General features: G+C 31.9%; 1 protein-coding gene across 1 annotated transcript; it reads left to right on the top strand.

Annotated features, from left to right (window-relative positions):
- The first annotated feature begins 4,631 nt into the window (after positions 1 to 4,631).
- On the top strand, positions 4,632 to 11,644 carry LOC129876715 (uncharacterized). Its single transcript, XM_055952206.1, has 5 exons — positions 4,632 to 4,983; positions 8,047 to 8,980; positions 9,433 to 9,528; positions 10,324 to 10,460; positions 11,068 to 11,644. The coding sequence occupies exons 1-5, from the start codon at positions 4,757 to 4,759 to the stop codon at positions 11,246 to 11,248; spliced, it is 1,575 nt and encodes a 524-aa protein (XP_055808181.1). The 5' UTR covers positions 4,632 to 4,756; the 3' UTR covers positions 11,249 to 11,644.
- Positions 11,645 to 15,901: the final 4,257 nt, after the last annotated feature.

The following is a 15,901-nucleotide window of genomic DNA, read 5'->3' as shown; positions in this document are numbered from 1 at the left end:
TTTATCTGATCCACACAAAACTCGAACTCAAATAGACTATGTGTTCATACGTGGGGTGTTGTCATATCTTGGAAATCTACAAAGTAGTCTTTTTAGTGTCATTTTAAAAAATATGTGTTGAATATAATCTTATGTAGTTACAGTGTGAATTTTTTTAAAAAATGCAATTGGTATTGAATTTATTAATTATGTTATCATAAGTATCACTTTGTTTTTATATTTTCACTCTGTTTTGCGTATTTTTTTAATTTATAATAACTCTTCTCAAGATAGTTCTTAAAGTAAATATATTGAATATAGTTTAATGTGATTATGGTATGAAATTGATCTAAAATATCTTTTAAAAACGTATTTTTTTTATTGGGAGAGAAAGAGAAAGAGGGACCTGCATATGGTATTCATAGATCTAGAAAAGGCTTACGATAAAGTTCCATGAGAGATACTATGAAGATGTTTGGAGGCTAAAGGTGTACATGTGGCGTACATCACGGACATGTATGAGGGTGCCAAAACCAGGGTAAAGACAGTAGGAGGGGACTCAGAGCACTTTCCAGTTGTGATGGGGTTGCATCAAGGATCAGCCCTTATCCGTTTTTATTTGCCTTGGTGATGGATGGATTGACGCGACAAATTCAAGGTGAGGTGTCATGGTGTATGCTTTTTGCGGATAACATAGTCCTGATCGATGAGACTCGTAGCGGAGTTAACGCTAAGCTGGAGGATTGGAGACATACCTTTGAGTCTAAAGGGTTTAAGCTGAGTAGGACCAAGACAGAGTACTTCGAGTGCAAGTTCAATGAGACACCTCAGGAGGCTAGCGCGGAAGTTAGGCTTGGTGACCAGGCCATCCAAAAGAAAAATAGTTTCAAGTACCTTGGGTCTATCATGCAAGGCAGCGAGGAGATTGACGATGATGTCACACATCATATTGGGGCAGGGTGGATGAAATGGAGGCTCGCTTCCGGTGTGCTCTGTGACAAGAAGGCGCCACCACAACTTAAGGGCAAGTTCTACAAAGTAGTGGTTAGACCGGCTATGTTATATGGGTGGAGTGTTGGCCAGTTAAGGTCTCTCACGCTCAAAAGATGAATATAACCGAGATGAGAATATTGAGATGGATGTGTAGGCATACCAGGAGCGACATGATTAGAAATGAGGCTATCCGGGACAAGGTAGGAGTGACCTCGGTGGAAGACAAGATGCGAAAAATACGACTGAGATGGTTTGGGCATGTGAAGAGGAGAGACGCAGATGTCCCAGTGAGGAGGTGTGAGAGGTTGGCCATGGATGGTTTCAGAAGAGGTAGGGGTAGGCTGAAAAAATATTGGGGAGAGGTGATTAGACAGGACAGGGCGCAGTTACAGCTTACCAAGGACATGACCTTAGATAGGAGGGTGTGGAGGACCCGCATTAGGGTAGAAGGCTAGTACATAGTCTCGTTATTCTTCCCTATTAGTAGGCGCATTAACGCACATAATTTTTTTTGTGGAGGATTCAGATTAGGATAAAATGCTAGGTGACTTAATCTTACACCATAGTAGTTGTAGTTCTGCTCATTGTTTATTGCCATTTGATTTTTGCATTGTATTGCTGTTTATAGGTGTGGGGCCATTGTACTTTGATTATCTTATTTATTTATAGTAGTTAATGTCTCTTTCTTTCCGTACTATTCTATCATGACTTTCTCACTTTTGTTATTTCTTGTTTTCGATATGCTTGTTCTTATCTGACCTTTTCTCTTGTTTTCCTCTTTTGAGTCGAGGGTCTTTTGGAAAAGCCGCCCTACCTTTCAAGATGGGGATTAGGTCTGCGTACACTCTACCCTCCCCAGACCACACATGGTGGGACTATACTGGGTTTGTTGTTGTTGTTGTATTAGTTCTGTTGATGTATGAATTTACTTTATTTCTACATTTATTTTGTTTTGCATATTTTTTTATTTTGTTAGAAGTGACTGTGTTCGGTGTAGTCTCAAAAATATATTTTTTTGAGTTCATAATTGTGAAACTTAATCAGTTATAATTGAGCTAAAATTACTTAAACATAATCTAAGTAGCAGAAGACAAAGTAATGAATAATACACGAACATGGATTGTGGTATAGTAGTGGGATTGATTCACTCTTAATCAGAGGTCTCAGATTCGAGCTTAGATATGAAAAAAATCTTGTTGGGAGTGTCACTCCAAAATGGGCCCTGCAATGTGCGATCTGAATTTAGTCGGGCTCCATGGACTCCGATCACCGAGTGAGAAATAAAAAAATACAAACCCAACATTCTCACAAATACAAAGTCACATAAAGCATCTAAGACAGTCTATCTCTATCAGTAACGTTTATTTTTAACTATTCCAAAAAAAATATATGCTTTGATAGTTCTATTGATGCTTCTACTAAATCACAATTTTGTATTTGCAGTTTGTGTAGAGAAAATTTTGGTTATATGCTCTTTTTAATATACTAATTTGATGTATACCCTTTGTTTTGCATGTATGTCTCACATTAATTAATAAAGTCATATATAAAAAGAATAAAATTATTACACATTACCAATTGACGACTTAACGTTAAAATAAATATAATATCTATCATTTTATATAGAAAGGTTAAAAAGTAATTTTTTTAAAAAAAGAACCTCTTTATTTAATATTTTAATTTTTTTTATTTGTTTAAAGGGAGTGGTACGTCATTGATAAAAAAAATTAAGGTTCTAATATTTTTAAATTTATTTTTATTCCATTCAAATAATGTTAGTAGTAGGTCTAAAAAGGAGGTGTTAAATGTACAGATCTTTAATTTTTCGTAGTTTTCTAATTATTCTCTTTCAATTTACTTGGTTAGCTGATTTATTTATTTTTAAAGTGAAGAGATAATTAAATAATATTTGAAGAAAAATAGTAAAAAGATCATATTATCTAAAGACACATTTTTTAATAAAAGGCAAAAACTTCTACCAACTTCAATTTCTTATATTTACAGGGTCAAGGCAGTCACCAACAGAGAAAGCAACCCTCGTTTTTGAAGACTACCTACTCCGCCTTTTTCTCACTCTGTTCGACCTGTCTTGATTGCCTAGCTAATGCTACCGTCGCAAGCAACCTCTCTTTTCTAAAAACCTTTGTATTTTTAATATAATATAGTAGATAAAAAGAAATTGCAGATACATACTTTCATTGGGAAATTTCTATATTTTTTGTATCAAAATTCATATGTTGTTTCTTCTTTAAAATTGTATGGCCAAAAATCAGAAGATGCCTTTATAAACTCCCCTAAAGAAAAGCATATCATAAAGTGAATTATTCATGTTCAAAGATGATGATGATTTGAATGTAAAATTATTTATTAAGGGAATATTTTGATCACTGAGATTCATAATTTTAAGCCAACTATAAGAGTCACACAATTTTTTTCACTCAAACCTGCAACACTTACAAAAAATATTTTAAAGATTTTTGAGTATTAACTTTGCTCTTACAAGCTTATACAGTCCATTAGAATCACTTGATTGACCTTCCAAAAATGATAGATTTGTCAAGTCCTAATTCTAAAATAAAAATAAAAATATGTCTTCTTACAGCTTTTGGAATAGGGCACAGCAGCAAAAAACATGACGGAGTTATAAAGTTATAAAAATTACGAGAAAAAGTCCAAAATAGCCCCTTATTTTTGGGTTAAGATTCAAAATCATCTTTGAGTTTTAACATGAAACAATAATAGTCCCTAATGTTTGTAATATTGATGCACTTTTGGTCCTCCCCAAACTTTTGCCTATTTTTTTAAAATTAATTTTGTCCATAATTTTATGTATGGAATGTTCAATCATCTTTTTTTATATATATATTTAGTAGTAATAATAACTCTATGTGAGAGAAGACGAGAAGAAGAACACCTTATTCTGTTTAGAAGGAATATTATTGTAGCTAAACTAAGAAAACCTTGATATATGACATTGCAAGAAAAACAAAATTATACTATTGCATGTGAAATCAACGTGATTAACCTCTCGAATTATAACTGCAATAATGTTTCTACTAAACAGAACAAGATGTTTTTTTCTCACCTTAAATTATTATTTATACTAAATATATAAAAAAATAATTGAATATTTTATACATGAAATTGTGGACAAAATCAATATTAAAAAATAGATAAAAAATTGGAGAAGATCAAAAGTGCATTAATATTGCAAACATGAGGGACTATTAGTGCTTCATGTGAAAACTCAAAGATAATTTTGAGTCTTAACCCAAAAATAAAAGACTATTTTGGATTTTTCCTCTAAAAAGTACACATGAATTTTCGAACGAGACAAAAAATAACAAGATGACTCAGTATTCTTTGAGCAAAGTGATATGTATTTTGGATTTTTTCTTTTTCTGTTAAAACAAATTGGAGAAAATGCAATAAATAGTTCAAATTTTAGACCCCTTAATTAAAGTTTAAATTTTTAATTATTTAAAAAAATTATTAAATTTAATTTCTTAATTATATATTTATTGATTTTAGTATCTTAACTATATATTTAATGATTTTAATTCTTTAATATTTATAAATTTATCATGTTTGATCGCTGTTATTTTTATATAAAAAACTTAAATTTATAATAAGAGAAGTTATATTAAAACGACGACATAATGAGAGTTAAATGACTCTAGTAGGTTCCATGTTAGATATACTGTTTTGGCTTCTCTGCTTCTACTAAACTATACTCTCACCGGACCAACCACCTTTTGCTCCTCCGCACACGGCGAAGTTACCGATGAAACGCTGTATTTCTGAGCTCTGGATAGAATTTCTAGTTCTATCTTTCTGTACATTCAGCTTATTCAGAAAGGTATCAGCTTCAATTCACGAGTACAAAGATGAGCAATTTATTCGGAAGTCCAATGCTTTCTTCTTCCATGGAGGTACTGAGGGTATCTATGCTTCCAAATCGTCATCAAATGGTTACCCAGATAAACCCCTTGAAGGAAAATCCTTTATCAGGTACCTCACGCGCGTTATCTCATGTACACGCGCCTTCATAAAATAAACTTCAGTTTTACAAATTGATTTAGGCTTGAATTGAATGGAATGGACATAAAGAATTCATATTGTCAATTAGTTGATTGATTGATGGATGGATGGATGGACCAAGCTTTATGCTTTTACCTAATATTTACCATCTTATCAGAATCTGCATGCAGTATGATTAGTATATTAAAGATTAAATGAAGGTAGTTGTTTTATTACTGTGAAACATCCTGTGTGGTTCTCACATTGGCAGTCCTAATCCCACACAACCGTATGAAGGAGGAGGGTTTGCAGTACGTTGGGTTGGATTGGTGGGTCAAAATAAGCTAAGTTAATAAATTAACAGGTCATTGGGCGGGTCATGATTTCATGGTCTAATTTTTCCACCTTTAAGCCGACCTCAACTCGCTTGGGATTTAGTCTTAGTTGTCGTTAGTCTTGTTGTAGTAGTTTTGTTTGGTTGCTGCACATGAGTGGAATAGGAAAAGGAGTACATGGGGTTTTAAACTGTGAAGTCATGTCCAAAGTGTATGAATCTTCTTTGATTTTGATTTCTTATTCTCCTTCTTTTCAGATTTTTTAGAATAACTTAGCTATTGACACTTTAATTTCCAGAATTCAGGGGTATCTATCATCATTTAACTTGTCCGCTTCTGGAAAAAATGTACTCGGTTATGTTTTAGCTTCTCAATGGCTGGGACAAGGATGACTTTAAGGTGACAGGAATTGAAAATAGAGTTACCTTGAGCTGCCTTCCTATTGCTCTTTCCTGGCTATGTTCCTGATCATCCCGAGTTGGATCTTCTGTGTTTTAAAACTTTTTTTTCTTCTAATTTTTATGGTAAAACTAAAGGGTGTTATTATAGTCGTGTATATTCTTAAGTTGCAACAGGGAGAAGATATTCGTTAGACTGTGCTAATAACTTTATGTAAGTTTTGGACCATGTGCTACCTGATTATGTCTCTGTTTTTTTTTTGAGGGGGATAAAAAGTGCTACATGATTATGTACCGAGATGTAGCACAGAGTAACTTTCTTATTGATGTAATCAGATATGGTGTTCAATATCATGAATGACATCTAATCAGCAAGTTGATAAACAATCTGGTAGAAGCAGCATTAGCTGTGCAGAAATCTATTGTGGTTCAAATTAGCCCCCTCTTGAATGTCATGCAGGTGCTGACATAGAATGAAGATACTTGGTTCTTGGCCCTGTTTGGCCATAGATTTTGCTTCCAAGATTGTCCATCAAATTGGCCCAGTATTTCAAGTTCAAACTTGAAACATAGAATTTGAAGTTTGAAAAACAGGTTTTAGGAGTTTCAGGTTTTCACTCACAAAACTTCAACTCTGTTTTCATGTCCAAACACAACTTCAACTTCCAAGTATCCTCTTTCAACTTCAATTTCAAATACTACTTTTTTCTAATCTCAACCAAATCATGTCCAAATGCCTATTCAGTGTTTGATAGTTGATAGTTTTATCACCTGAAAGGACTCCTGTTACACCCTTTCACATAAGTAGAAGTGCACTTGCTGAAGCTTCAAGTGGTTACCCCATGAATATACTTCATAGAAACGTTCACTCAGAAAAATGTCCATCTTATTGAGTAAAAGTTGTTCTTATTAGATCAGTTTCTAAACAATCTTTGGTGTTATTCCATTCAGGAGAGCATTGTGATAAAGAAGAGTGTAAGTCTAGTACAAAATTTACATCCATAATAGTAATTAAAGAAACTCCCTTAAAATTTGACTTTGTGAAAATGAAATTTGTAAATTTAGTAGCATTTCATATATTGTTCTCTTGCTTCAGTTTATCTTTGTAATTAAATGGCTATCCAGAATAGCCATCTAGAAACACAGCCAAGTAATCTAGAGGCTCTCAGGTGTATTGTCTAATATGTCGGTGCTGAAATTGGCGGTGCGAACCTGTAATTTTTTAATGATAAGTCAAAAAGTTCCATTAATAATTTCTCAAAAAAGGAAGTTTCATTAATAAAAATCAGTAGGTATTGAAAATAAGTACAAGATGTGTCTGTGACTCTGCTTGAGTCATACATTGTCTTCCACCATGTTTGATAAACTATTAACACAACATGGTATTTTCGCCTGACACCAAATGTACAAGTGAAATAAAAAGGTTTCTTTAATTCTTACATCATTTCAGTATTATGAAACAATCTTCTATTATGTTCATTCCATATACTCCAAAAGAGGATAGGTGGTGTCGTCTTCCATATTGCCTTCTTTCATTTGCTGGTTTCTCCAATCTCCAACTCGTAATTGCTTCATGTCCTTGGTAGCACCCAAGGATATTAAACAATGAGAATGCGACAGACCATAGTTGTAGGCCCTTCTAGTATGAATTCTTTGTGGATCATCACACAAGCATAGATCAACCAGTATCCGTCGCTTGACTATGCATGCGCTTGATATAAACAGTTGGCTGGCTTGCTGCTTTAGCAGTATTTAATAACTGAACTTGGCAATTTTTGAGTTCAAGGTTTCGATACTAATGACAATTTTTTTTGGCGTATCTCTGTCCTTACCCATTTTGTTAAGAAGGAAATAAAAAAGGTAGGAAAATCACCGTATTTCTGTATTTCTGATGAATTTGATAAGTAAGAAACTTGTTAAAAAGCCAGCTAAAAAGAAAAACCGCTGCAAATGAGATCTTGCAAAAAGATGTAGAATTTGTGAAGGAAAGTTGAAGACAACCAGTTTCTTATCATTCTGAAGTTCCCTTTCTTCTTCAAACAAAGGCTGGAAACTATAGTCTTTTTCTTTTTTAAGTTTCCTTCACTTTTTGCTCTCAAGAAACAGATTTCTGTGATGACTGAGCTACTCTGTTTTGTTTAAAATATTTGCTAAAAGTTTTTATGATATCTTTAATAGCATTTTAGATCTTGCTTCTTAGCTGGGCCGTAATTTTAGTTTGAGATTCTTATTTACCAGCATATTCATTATAGTCCATTTATTTTCAATGTTCTTCTATGAACCTTGAAATTCCTAACTCACACTTGATCTCGGCACTGCAGATTTGAAGATGTTGTTTTTTTGAGGACACGGGAGTCTGCCAATGCAAAAAATGAAATGCAGAGTCGAACTGGGTTGATTGAAACTATCATTCTTGAGGTCCGAGACAGAGAAAGGATCGGAGATGCTTTTGCAAAGTCTAATGCTCTGTGTTGTACTCCAAAACTTGCTCAAGAGAAGTTCTGCACGGTCGGGGAGGTTATAATTCAGCACAAAGAAGACAACCCACTTTGGCCACTACGTATTCAGACATTTTTTGAAGGAAACAATCAGGAGGCAAATATGCTTCCGAAAACAGTTGAAATAAACAGTACTGGCATGTATTATCTTTATTTCATGTTTTGTGACCCAGAACTTAAGGGAACAATAGTTAGAGGAAGAACAGTATGGAAAAATCCAGATGGCTATTTACCAGGGAGAATGGTACCATTGATGACCTTCTACGGACTTGCTTCTTTAGCCTATCTTGTACTTGGTCTATTCTGGTTCCTGAGGTTTGTTCAGTTCTGGAAGGATGTCATACAGCTACATTATCAGATTACTGCTGTTATTGCCCTTGGCATGTCTGAAATGGCTCTCTGGTATTTTGAATATGCAAATCTTAATGCCACCGGAAGCAGACCTATGGTAATTACAATATGGGCAGTCACAATGACTGCTGTAAAGAAGACGTTGTCTCGTGTGCTTCTTTTAGTCGTTTCAATGGGTTATGGTGTTGTTCGGCCTACTCTTGGTGGTGTAACATCTAAAGTGTTTCTGTTAGCCCTGACGTATTTTATTGCCACCGAGGCACTGGAACTTGTGGAGCATTTGGGCAGCATCAATGACTTCTCAAGGAAAACCAAGATATATTTGGTGCTGCCTGTCGTTTTCTTGGATGCATCATTTATTTTGTGGATATTCTCATCATTATCTAAGACACTGGAAAAATTGCAGGTAAATTTGGAGTAAAATGATGATTTCCATTGCTTGTAGGATCTTAGCAAACTGTGGAAAAGTGCAAGTGCACTAGCACTCAGTTTCACTTAGATAACACAATTTCAGTGGGATCCACAATTTCCTATATATCTACATGTATCTACAAAGATGTCATTATATGTTCTTTTCTTGAAATATATGTAATTATATATTGTGTGTGTCTGTGTATGTGTTCATTCTTTTCTTATTTGTTGATTTCGTCATAATTTCAATATACAAACATATAAATTTATATCTTGACTAAAGAGAAAAGGGGAAACGATAACAGAAGAGAGAGCCTTCTTGATATGATTAATTTAATTAATCTATTTCTTGATCTAAAATTTAACATGAGACATATTTAACCTTATTATTGTAGTTTGTGTATTATCTTATGCAGTTATTGATCAATTTGTCACTCTTAACTGCAGATGCGGAAAAGCATGGCAAAACTTGATCTTTATAGAAAGTTTACCAATTCCCTTGCAATTTTTGTGCTTCTTTCCATTGCTTGGGTTGGCTATGAGGTAATGTAGTTTCAATTTCTGAATACAAGAATGGTGTCCAAGTACATGAAATGTGACTTATCTATGAGATCCCTCTCCTATTGATATTGGTGTTAGGGGAGAAGGTATCAGTCGGTGTATTCTGCGACCTCTCTTAGGTGGAAAACGCTTATTGATCAATTTAGTAGTATACTAGATCTGAAATGAGCACTCAATGACAAAAAAGAGATCCCTCTTCTAATTAGTGATGGTAAGTTCCATGATACCCATAGGAGTAGTGTCTCTTGGTGAAAATGAAGGTGGTAAAATTGAAGGTGAAGGTACGTGACATTTGGAATTTTAGTACTTGTTGAAGATGTGGGTATGGTAAGTAAACAGAACTTACATAGCAAGAAGCCAGGTGAGGATATTATATGAGGTGAGGTAATCTAGTTTGTAATTTGTGCTGATAGTTCATTCTTCATAGTGAGAACATAAATACATGTTCTTTTACTTATCTTGGCTTCACTAAAATCTCTCTCTCTCTCTCTCTCTCTCACGTTGTTCATAGGTATCTTTGGTAATTTAAATATTTGGATACTGTGAGATTAAGCTGATAGAATTTGGGAAGAATATACTAAGTGGTAATTGTGGGTAGAGCATGGAAATCTATTTACCCTTGGGAACACCCCGTCATATTTCATCCCTACGTTTGACAAGATGAGGAAGAGGTGTGAGATAATTACCAGTGGTCATGTTATTTAATGGTTTTTTACCTGACATGCATGCAAGATTAATGATGCGCGCTTTCATCTCACTCATGTAATTTTGGTTCAGCTGTACTTCAATGCCAGTGACCCATTAAGTGAGCTATGGCGAATTTCCTGGATTATTCCAGCTTTCTGGAGTTTGCTTGCCTTTACGTTGTTGGTAGTAGTATTCATTCTCTGGGCTCCTTCAAGTAATGCAACCAGGTACATTTGTAACTTGAGCCCTTATTTCTTTCTGTCAGCCTTTCTGTGTAATGGTTTGACGAAATCAGTGGTAGTTAGTGTTAAACACTAGTGAACCTAGTTTATGTTATTATCATTTGTAACCTTTGATATGGGCTATTCACTTTTCAAGATACTTAAGATATTGTATTGAACAGTATTTTCTAACCGTCGGTATGTGAATGATCTTCTGTAGCATAAAATGTTCAAGAAATGGCACATATTAGAAGGGATATACCACGGATGACAAAATGAGCATTAGGAGGAGGAAGGCAATTTAAAATGTCATTACTTGCTCTTCCAGAAAGTGCAGTCTATGAATGTAAAAAAGTGTAAAAGAATAGGAGTAATAACTATTGTGGTCACAAGTCTTGCAATATATGTTTATAATGAATAGGTTGATGGAGCTTCTCCAGTATTGAGATTCTGATTCTATTCACCGATCTTTCTGGCTTTTCGCGGTGAAGAAACAATACGGCTCCTACTTGTGTGTAGCAGGAATAGCTGACTCATGGTTAATTTAAGTATAGTACTGCAACTAAGTTATCAGGAATTATCTGCTAAAACTGTTTTTGCTTGCTGATTTTAGATACGCATATTCTGGTGAGACTGGAGATGATTATGACGAGGAAGCTATCTCTCTCACGACTGGAGTGAGGGTAATTAGTGACTCAGGGACCAAGGTCGAAAGGAAGGAAAAGAGAGGATCTGTTTCAACAGATCATTTAGCTGACCAAAGAGAAGATCCCGAGGTGGACAAGCGCGAGTAGTGTCATTTCCTGTCTCTCTGGAACGGTAATCGACTAGTACTTCAGTATTGATGCTCGTACATCATTTATATGACATGTACAAAACTAATGCTAGAGCCTAGAGGGATATCAAACATGTTGTGACTGATGTAGTTTAAAACTTGTACATAGAGAAATGTATGTTAGGCTGAATATATTCGGCTGCCATGGGCCCTTTTTCTTCTTTTTCGGTCATCTAAGCATTCTTCTGTGGTGGCACTGACCATAACTGACAAGTAACCACTCCAATTTTGAGAGTGCATATCTAGATATCTCTTCTTGGTTTTAATTGACGATTAAACACTTCAACTCGTACCCACGGTGTATCATGGACATCCGACTCTGATTGACATATAAATTTTGAAGGTGTTTAGATGATCATTTTGTAAGTTGGAGCATTCCATTAACAATGCAAATAAGTTGAGGTTTCTAGATGTTCATACTTAAAGTTGGAATGCTTATTTATCATTTGACGTCAAGTTTGAATGCCTGTCTATTTATTTATCATGCCTTGGGAGTATCTACAAAGGATCAAAACATGTTCACCTTGAAGTAGATTAGGCTATATTGTGGTTGCGTAGAAGTGATAAAATTAGCTCATGAAAACATCATTTGTTCACCCACTCAATTTTTAACTTTAGATCTCTTTGGGTCAACCGCACAAATGCCCCTAAATAGGTGGTCTTGAATTTTTCTCTCAACTTGGTGGTGTTTAATTTTTGCCTTTCAACACTTTTGAGTAATAAAGAAGTGTTCGAAAATACCCCCAAACATAAATAACAAAATAAGTCGCCAGACAAAAAAAGGGGAAGTTATAAGTTCAGTTTTAAAACTTTTGCAAAGTTATATCCTTTAGTTCTCAAAATTTTTATTGGATAAAATACAATTTTTTTAACTTATGCCTTGTGAAATAAATATTACATAAATTTTTGTCTTATAAAATTAGGTCATAAGTAAAGATATTTTGACATATAAATTTTTATTAAACAAAAAATATGGACAAAAATTAAAGATCTGCAAAAACGCAAAAACTCTTTGGATTTGTTTGGCATGAAAATTTCACCTTTTCTTTTTTGAAAAAGTATTACTTTATTTGAAATCATAGTTTGACCATGAATAACACCCACAACTTTATTTTCACTTTTTCAAAAAAAAATTAAAATATATATATATATATATCTTTTCAAATTTATCCTAATTTTTTATTTTTATAAAAATAATCCATTAAACTATTTTTCATTATCATGCTTCATGTTTTTGATGAAAAGTACATGCAAATAGCCAACTATTATTTATAAAAATAATAATCAAATATAATTCTATCTTCAACTCCAACTTCAAAAATTTCAAGTAAAGTGAAAATATTTGTAATAATATATAGTAGCTCGTAAATGAGATTTAATCTTTGACATTATGTGACTATCTATTTTTATATATTATTTTTTTAAAGAAAATTTGATTGTATGTTTGAGGTAAATTAGTTGAGTTAGGTGATTTTGCTAGTTTTTAAAAATCGTGACTCATATTTTAAAAAAATACATTCAAATTCTAAATATTCTTTGCAAAATTATGGTTAAACAAAATTTTAATTTCAACTTTAATTTTGAAAAATTCAAATAAAATGATTTTTTTAAATTTTATTTTCATGATCAAACGCTCACTTTTGTCACTAAGACCTCATTTGTTTTCATTAAAAGATTAAGACTTCTGAATCTGATTGCACATCTGAATATTAAGATGTGCATAAGTTTTAGAGGTCTGAATCTGAAGACACAATATGAATATTAAGATGTGCATAAAATTTAGAGGTCTGAATCTGAAGACACAATATGAATATTAAGATGTTGTATTAAGATCTAATACTAAATAATTAAGACTGTTTGTTTTCTCAACATCTGAATGTGTGAAATTTGTTTTTATTAAAAAATAAATAAATATAAAATTCAAATATAATATTAAATTGATTTAATATTAATAAAATATTTTTAAAAGTTTTATATGATAATTGGTTGTGGTGATGATTAATGATGGTGATTGAACTTGTCGATTTAGGATAATGTTGACTAATGTTTGTGGTTATGGGTAATATCTTATGGTATAGTGGTTGACTTTAACTGTGATTGTTGGTAGTGGTGTCTGATAATGAATAGTGAAATGATATCTTTAGCTAATGACGATGGTGAATGCTAATGACGATCAAAGACATATAATGTTGACTAATCAATTATAATAATCATTAATAGTGATTAGTGAATGTAATAATAATTATTGGTGGTGATGATTGCAAATGATGGTTAATGATGATGTCAATTTATTTTGGTTATTGGCATTTAACTTGAGGATGGTAGGTAGTAGTGATTGACGATGGTGGTAGTTATGTTTGAAATGGTGATTATGAATGATAGACTGTAGTGATAGTTATAACTGAAATGGTGCTTGTGTGATAAGTGAAAATAGATGGATTAATAATAAACTGTCATCTTTGTAATATTTTTTGAATAAACATTCTAATGATATTAAAATATTATTATAAATTTTAATTATTCAGACACATTAAATAGTTATAAAATAAATAAATAAATACGCTTAATAATTAAGATTTGATAATTTAAATTCAGACTTTAAAAATAAAAAGACTTAATAATGAAAACTGAATAATTAAAATTAATACATTAAAACTGACAAGTTGAACCATGTGCACGTGGCTTTGGTATGCTACACGTTTTAAAGGAGCTTTATCCATACACCTACGAAAGTTACTTTTATTTCTTTTTACTCTTTAATTCATATAGTGTTATAAATAAAATGATAAGTTTTTATTAATTTATCCACTCCTTTGAAAAAGATTTTTTTAAAAAAACTTATAAATTTGTTTAGATTTTTTAAAAATATTACTTATAAGAGTAAAATGAGAGTTTATAGTAAGGTGAATAACTAATATGAGATGAAGGAGTAGATTATTTGCAATAAAATAGAACAAAGAACTTACTCTACCCTCAACATTAATGAAATAATTTTTCTAGTTAACAAATTAGAAATCTTAATCAGTACGCTTCAATTATATAAGTATTTAAATTAAAATAAAATGAAATATTATTTTATACTGTTATTTATATGAAATTAAATTAATTTAACAGTACTAAGTTTAATTGATGAAATTTAGGCTAATCAATGATTAAACAAATAAAAGTATATTCAAAGACAATTGTGATATATTAGTTTATTATAACTAAATTATATATATTAGATACACATAAATTAATGTCCTTTTTTTTTTAGTTTGAACCATAAATTAATATTCTTGGAAAGTATTATTATCCAATTAATTAATTACGTAAATTTTTATCTTGCTTGTGAGACTTAGAATTCCCACCTCCCAATTCCCTTATCATTTTTCCTCCCTTTGCTCCAATTTTTTTTTATAGGATATTTAGTTATTATAGTATAATAAAAGTTAAAAATCAAAATATTTTTTGATAATACACGTGGATTATGCCTAAGGATGCTTATTGGAGGAGCCACCTCACAGGGTGCCACTTCATCATTGCCTCATTGGTCCCCAAATGCACTAAAAGCCGCCCCATCTGTCCTTATCGTATTTTTAATTACTAAGGAAGTTATGGTGTAGTGATAAGACTGTTTCATCTTTAATTAGAAGTTTTAAATTTGAGTTTTGAATAAGAAAAAGATACTATTGAAAACGCCATTTTTGAATGAGTCCTATAATGTGCGATTCAAATTTAATTGAAAATTCCACATACTTCAAACATCGGATAAAAAATTTGTGGGACTCCAAACATTAGATGAAAAACTGAAAAAAAGATAAAATAACAGTATTAATTTAATAACGAGGATCCTATTTTTAAATTTAATTTAATTTAATTATTTTTTATCGGGTTGTACATATTTATTCCTCATTTCACATTAATAATAATAACAAAATGAAAGTATCTAATTCTTGATGTAAAGTTGAATGCGTTAAACTCTTTTAATATTCTTGAAAGAACATTCATATTCATAATTAGATTAGAAGTATTATTAATTCCAAATTTTGAATTATCAAACCTTTCCCATGATAAAAATTATTATGATATAACATCAAATGAGATAGTTGAAGTATATATTTGTTCATAATTATATAAATTATAAAAAAAAAAGTCCAATCGTTACATAGCTCGTGAGAATATTACTCCATCAACTTTATTTTACTTGACCTTTCAATAACAATATATTTAGTTAACCATATATAATGAGGTATAAGGAGGATAAAATATACATAAATCTTACTTCTATTTTAGAGATGAGATAGAAGGATTATTTCTAATAAATCTCTAATTTAAAATTAAAAACAACCTAAAAAATATAATAAAAATAGATAATAACAAAAATAACTTTTAGCAATACAATAAAACCATAACAAAATAATATTACAAACAAATCATAAGAAACAATAGATAATTACAATAATAAAAAAATAAGAAATTACAAGAATAGTCCTAGATTACTAGTAACAACAACATGACAAACTAGTCTATTTACTAACCTTCTATATTAATTCGTATCGTACACACCTATTATGTCCTCGATAAATTAATTGAGGTTTATACTAAAAAAAATATTTTTGCATTTATAGGT

The sequence above is a fragment of the Solanum dulcamara genome, chromosome 12 (assembly GCF_947179165.1).
Source record: "Solanum dulcamara chromosome 12, daSolDulc1.2, whole genome shotgun sequence".
Classification (NCBI taxonomy): domain Eukaryota; kingdom Viridiplantae; phylum Streptophyta; class Magnoliopsida; order Solanales; family Solanaceae; genus Solanum; species Solanum dulcamara.
The sequence above is the reverse complement of the archived record's forward strand: the minus strand, read 5'-3'. Positions and strand labels throughout refer to the sequence as shown.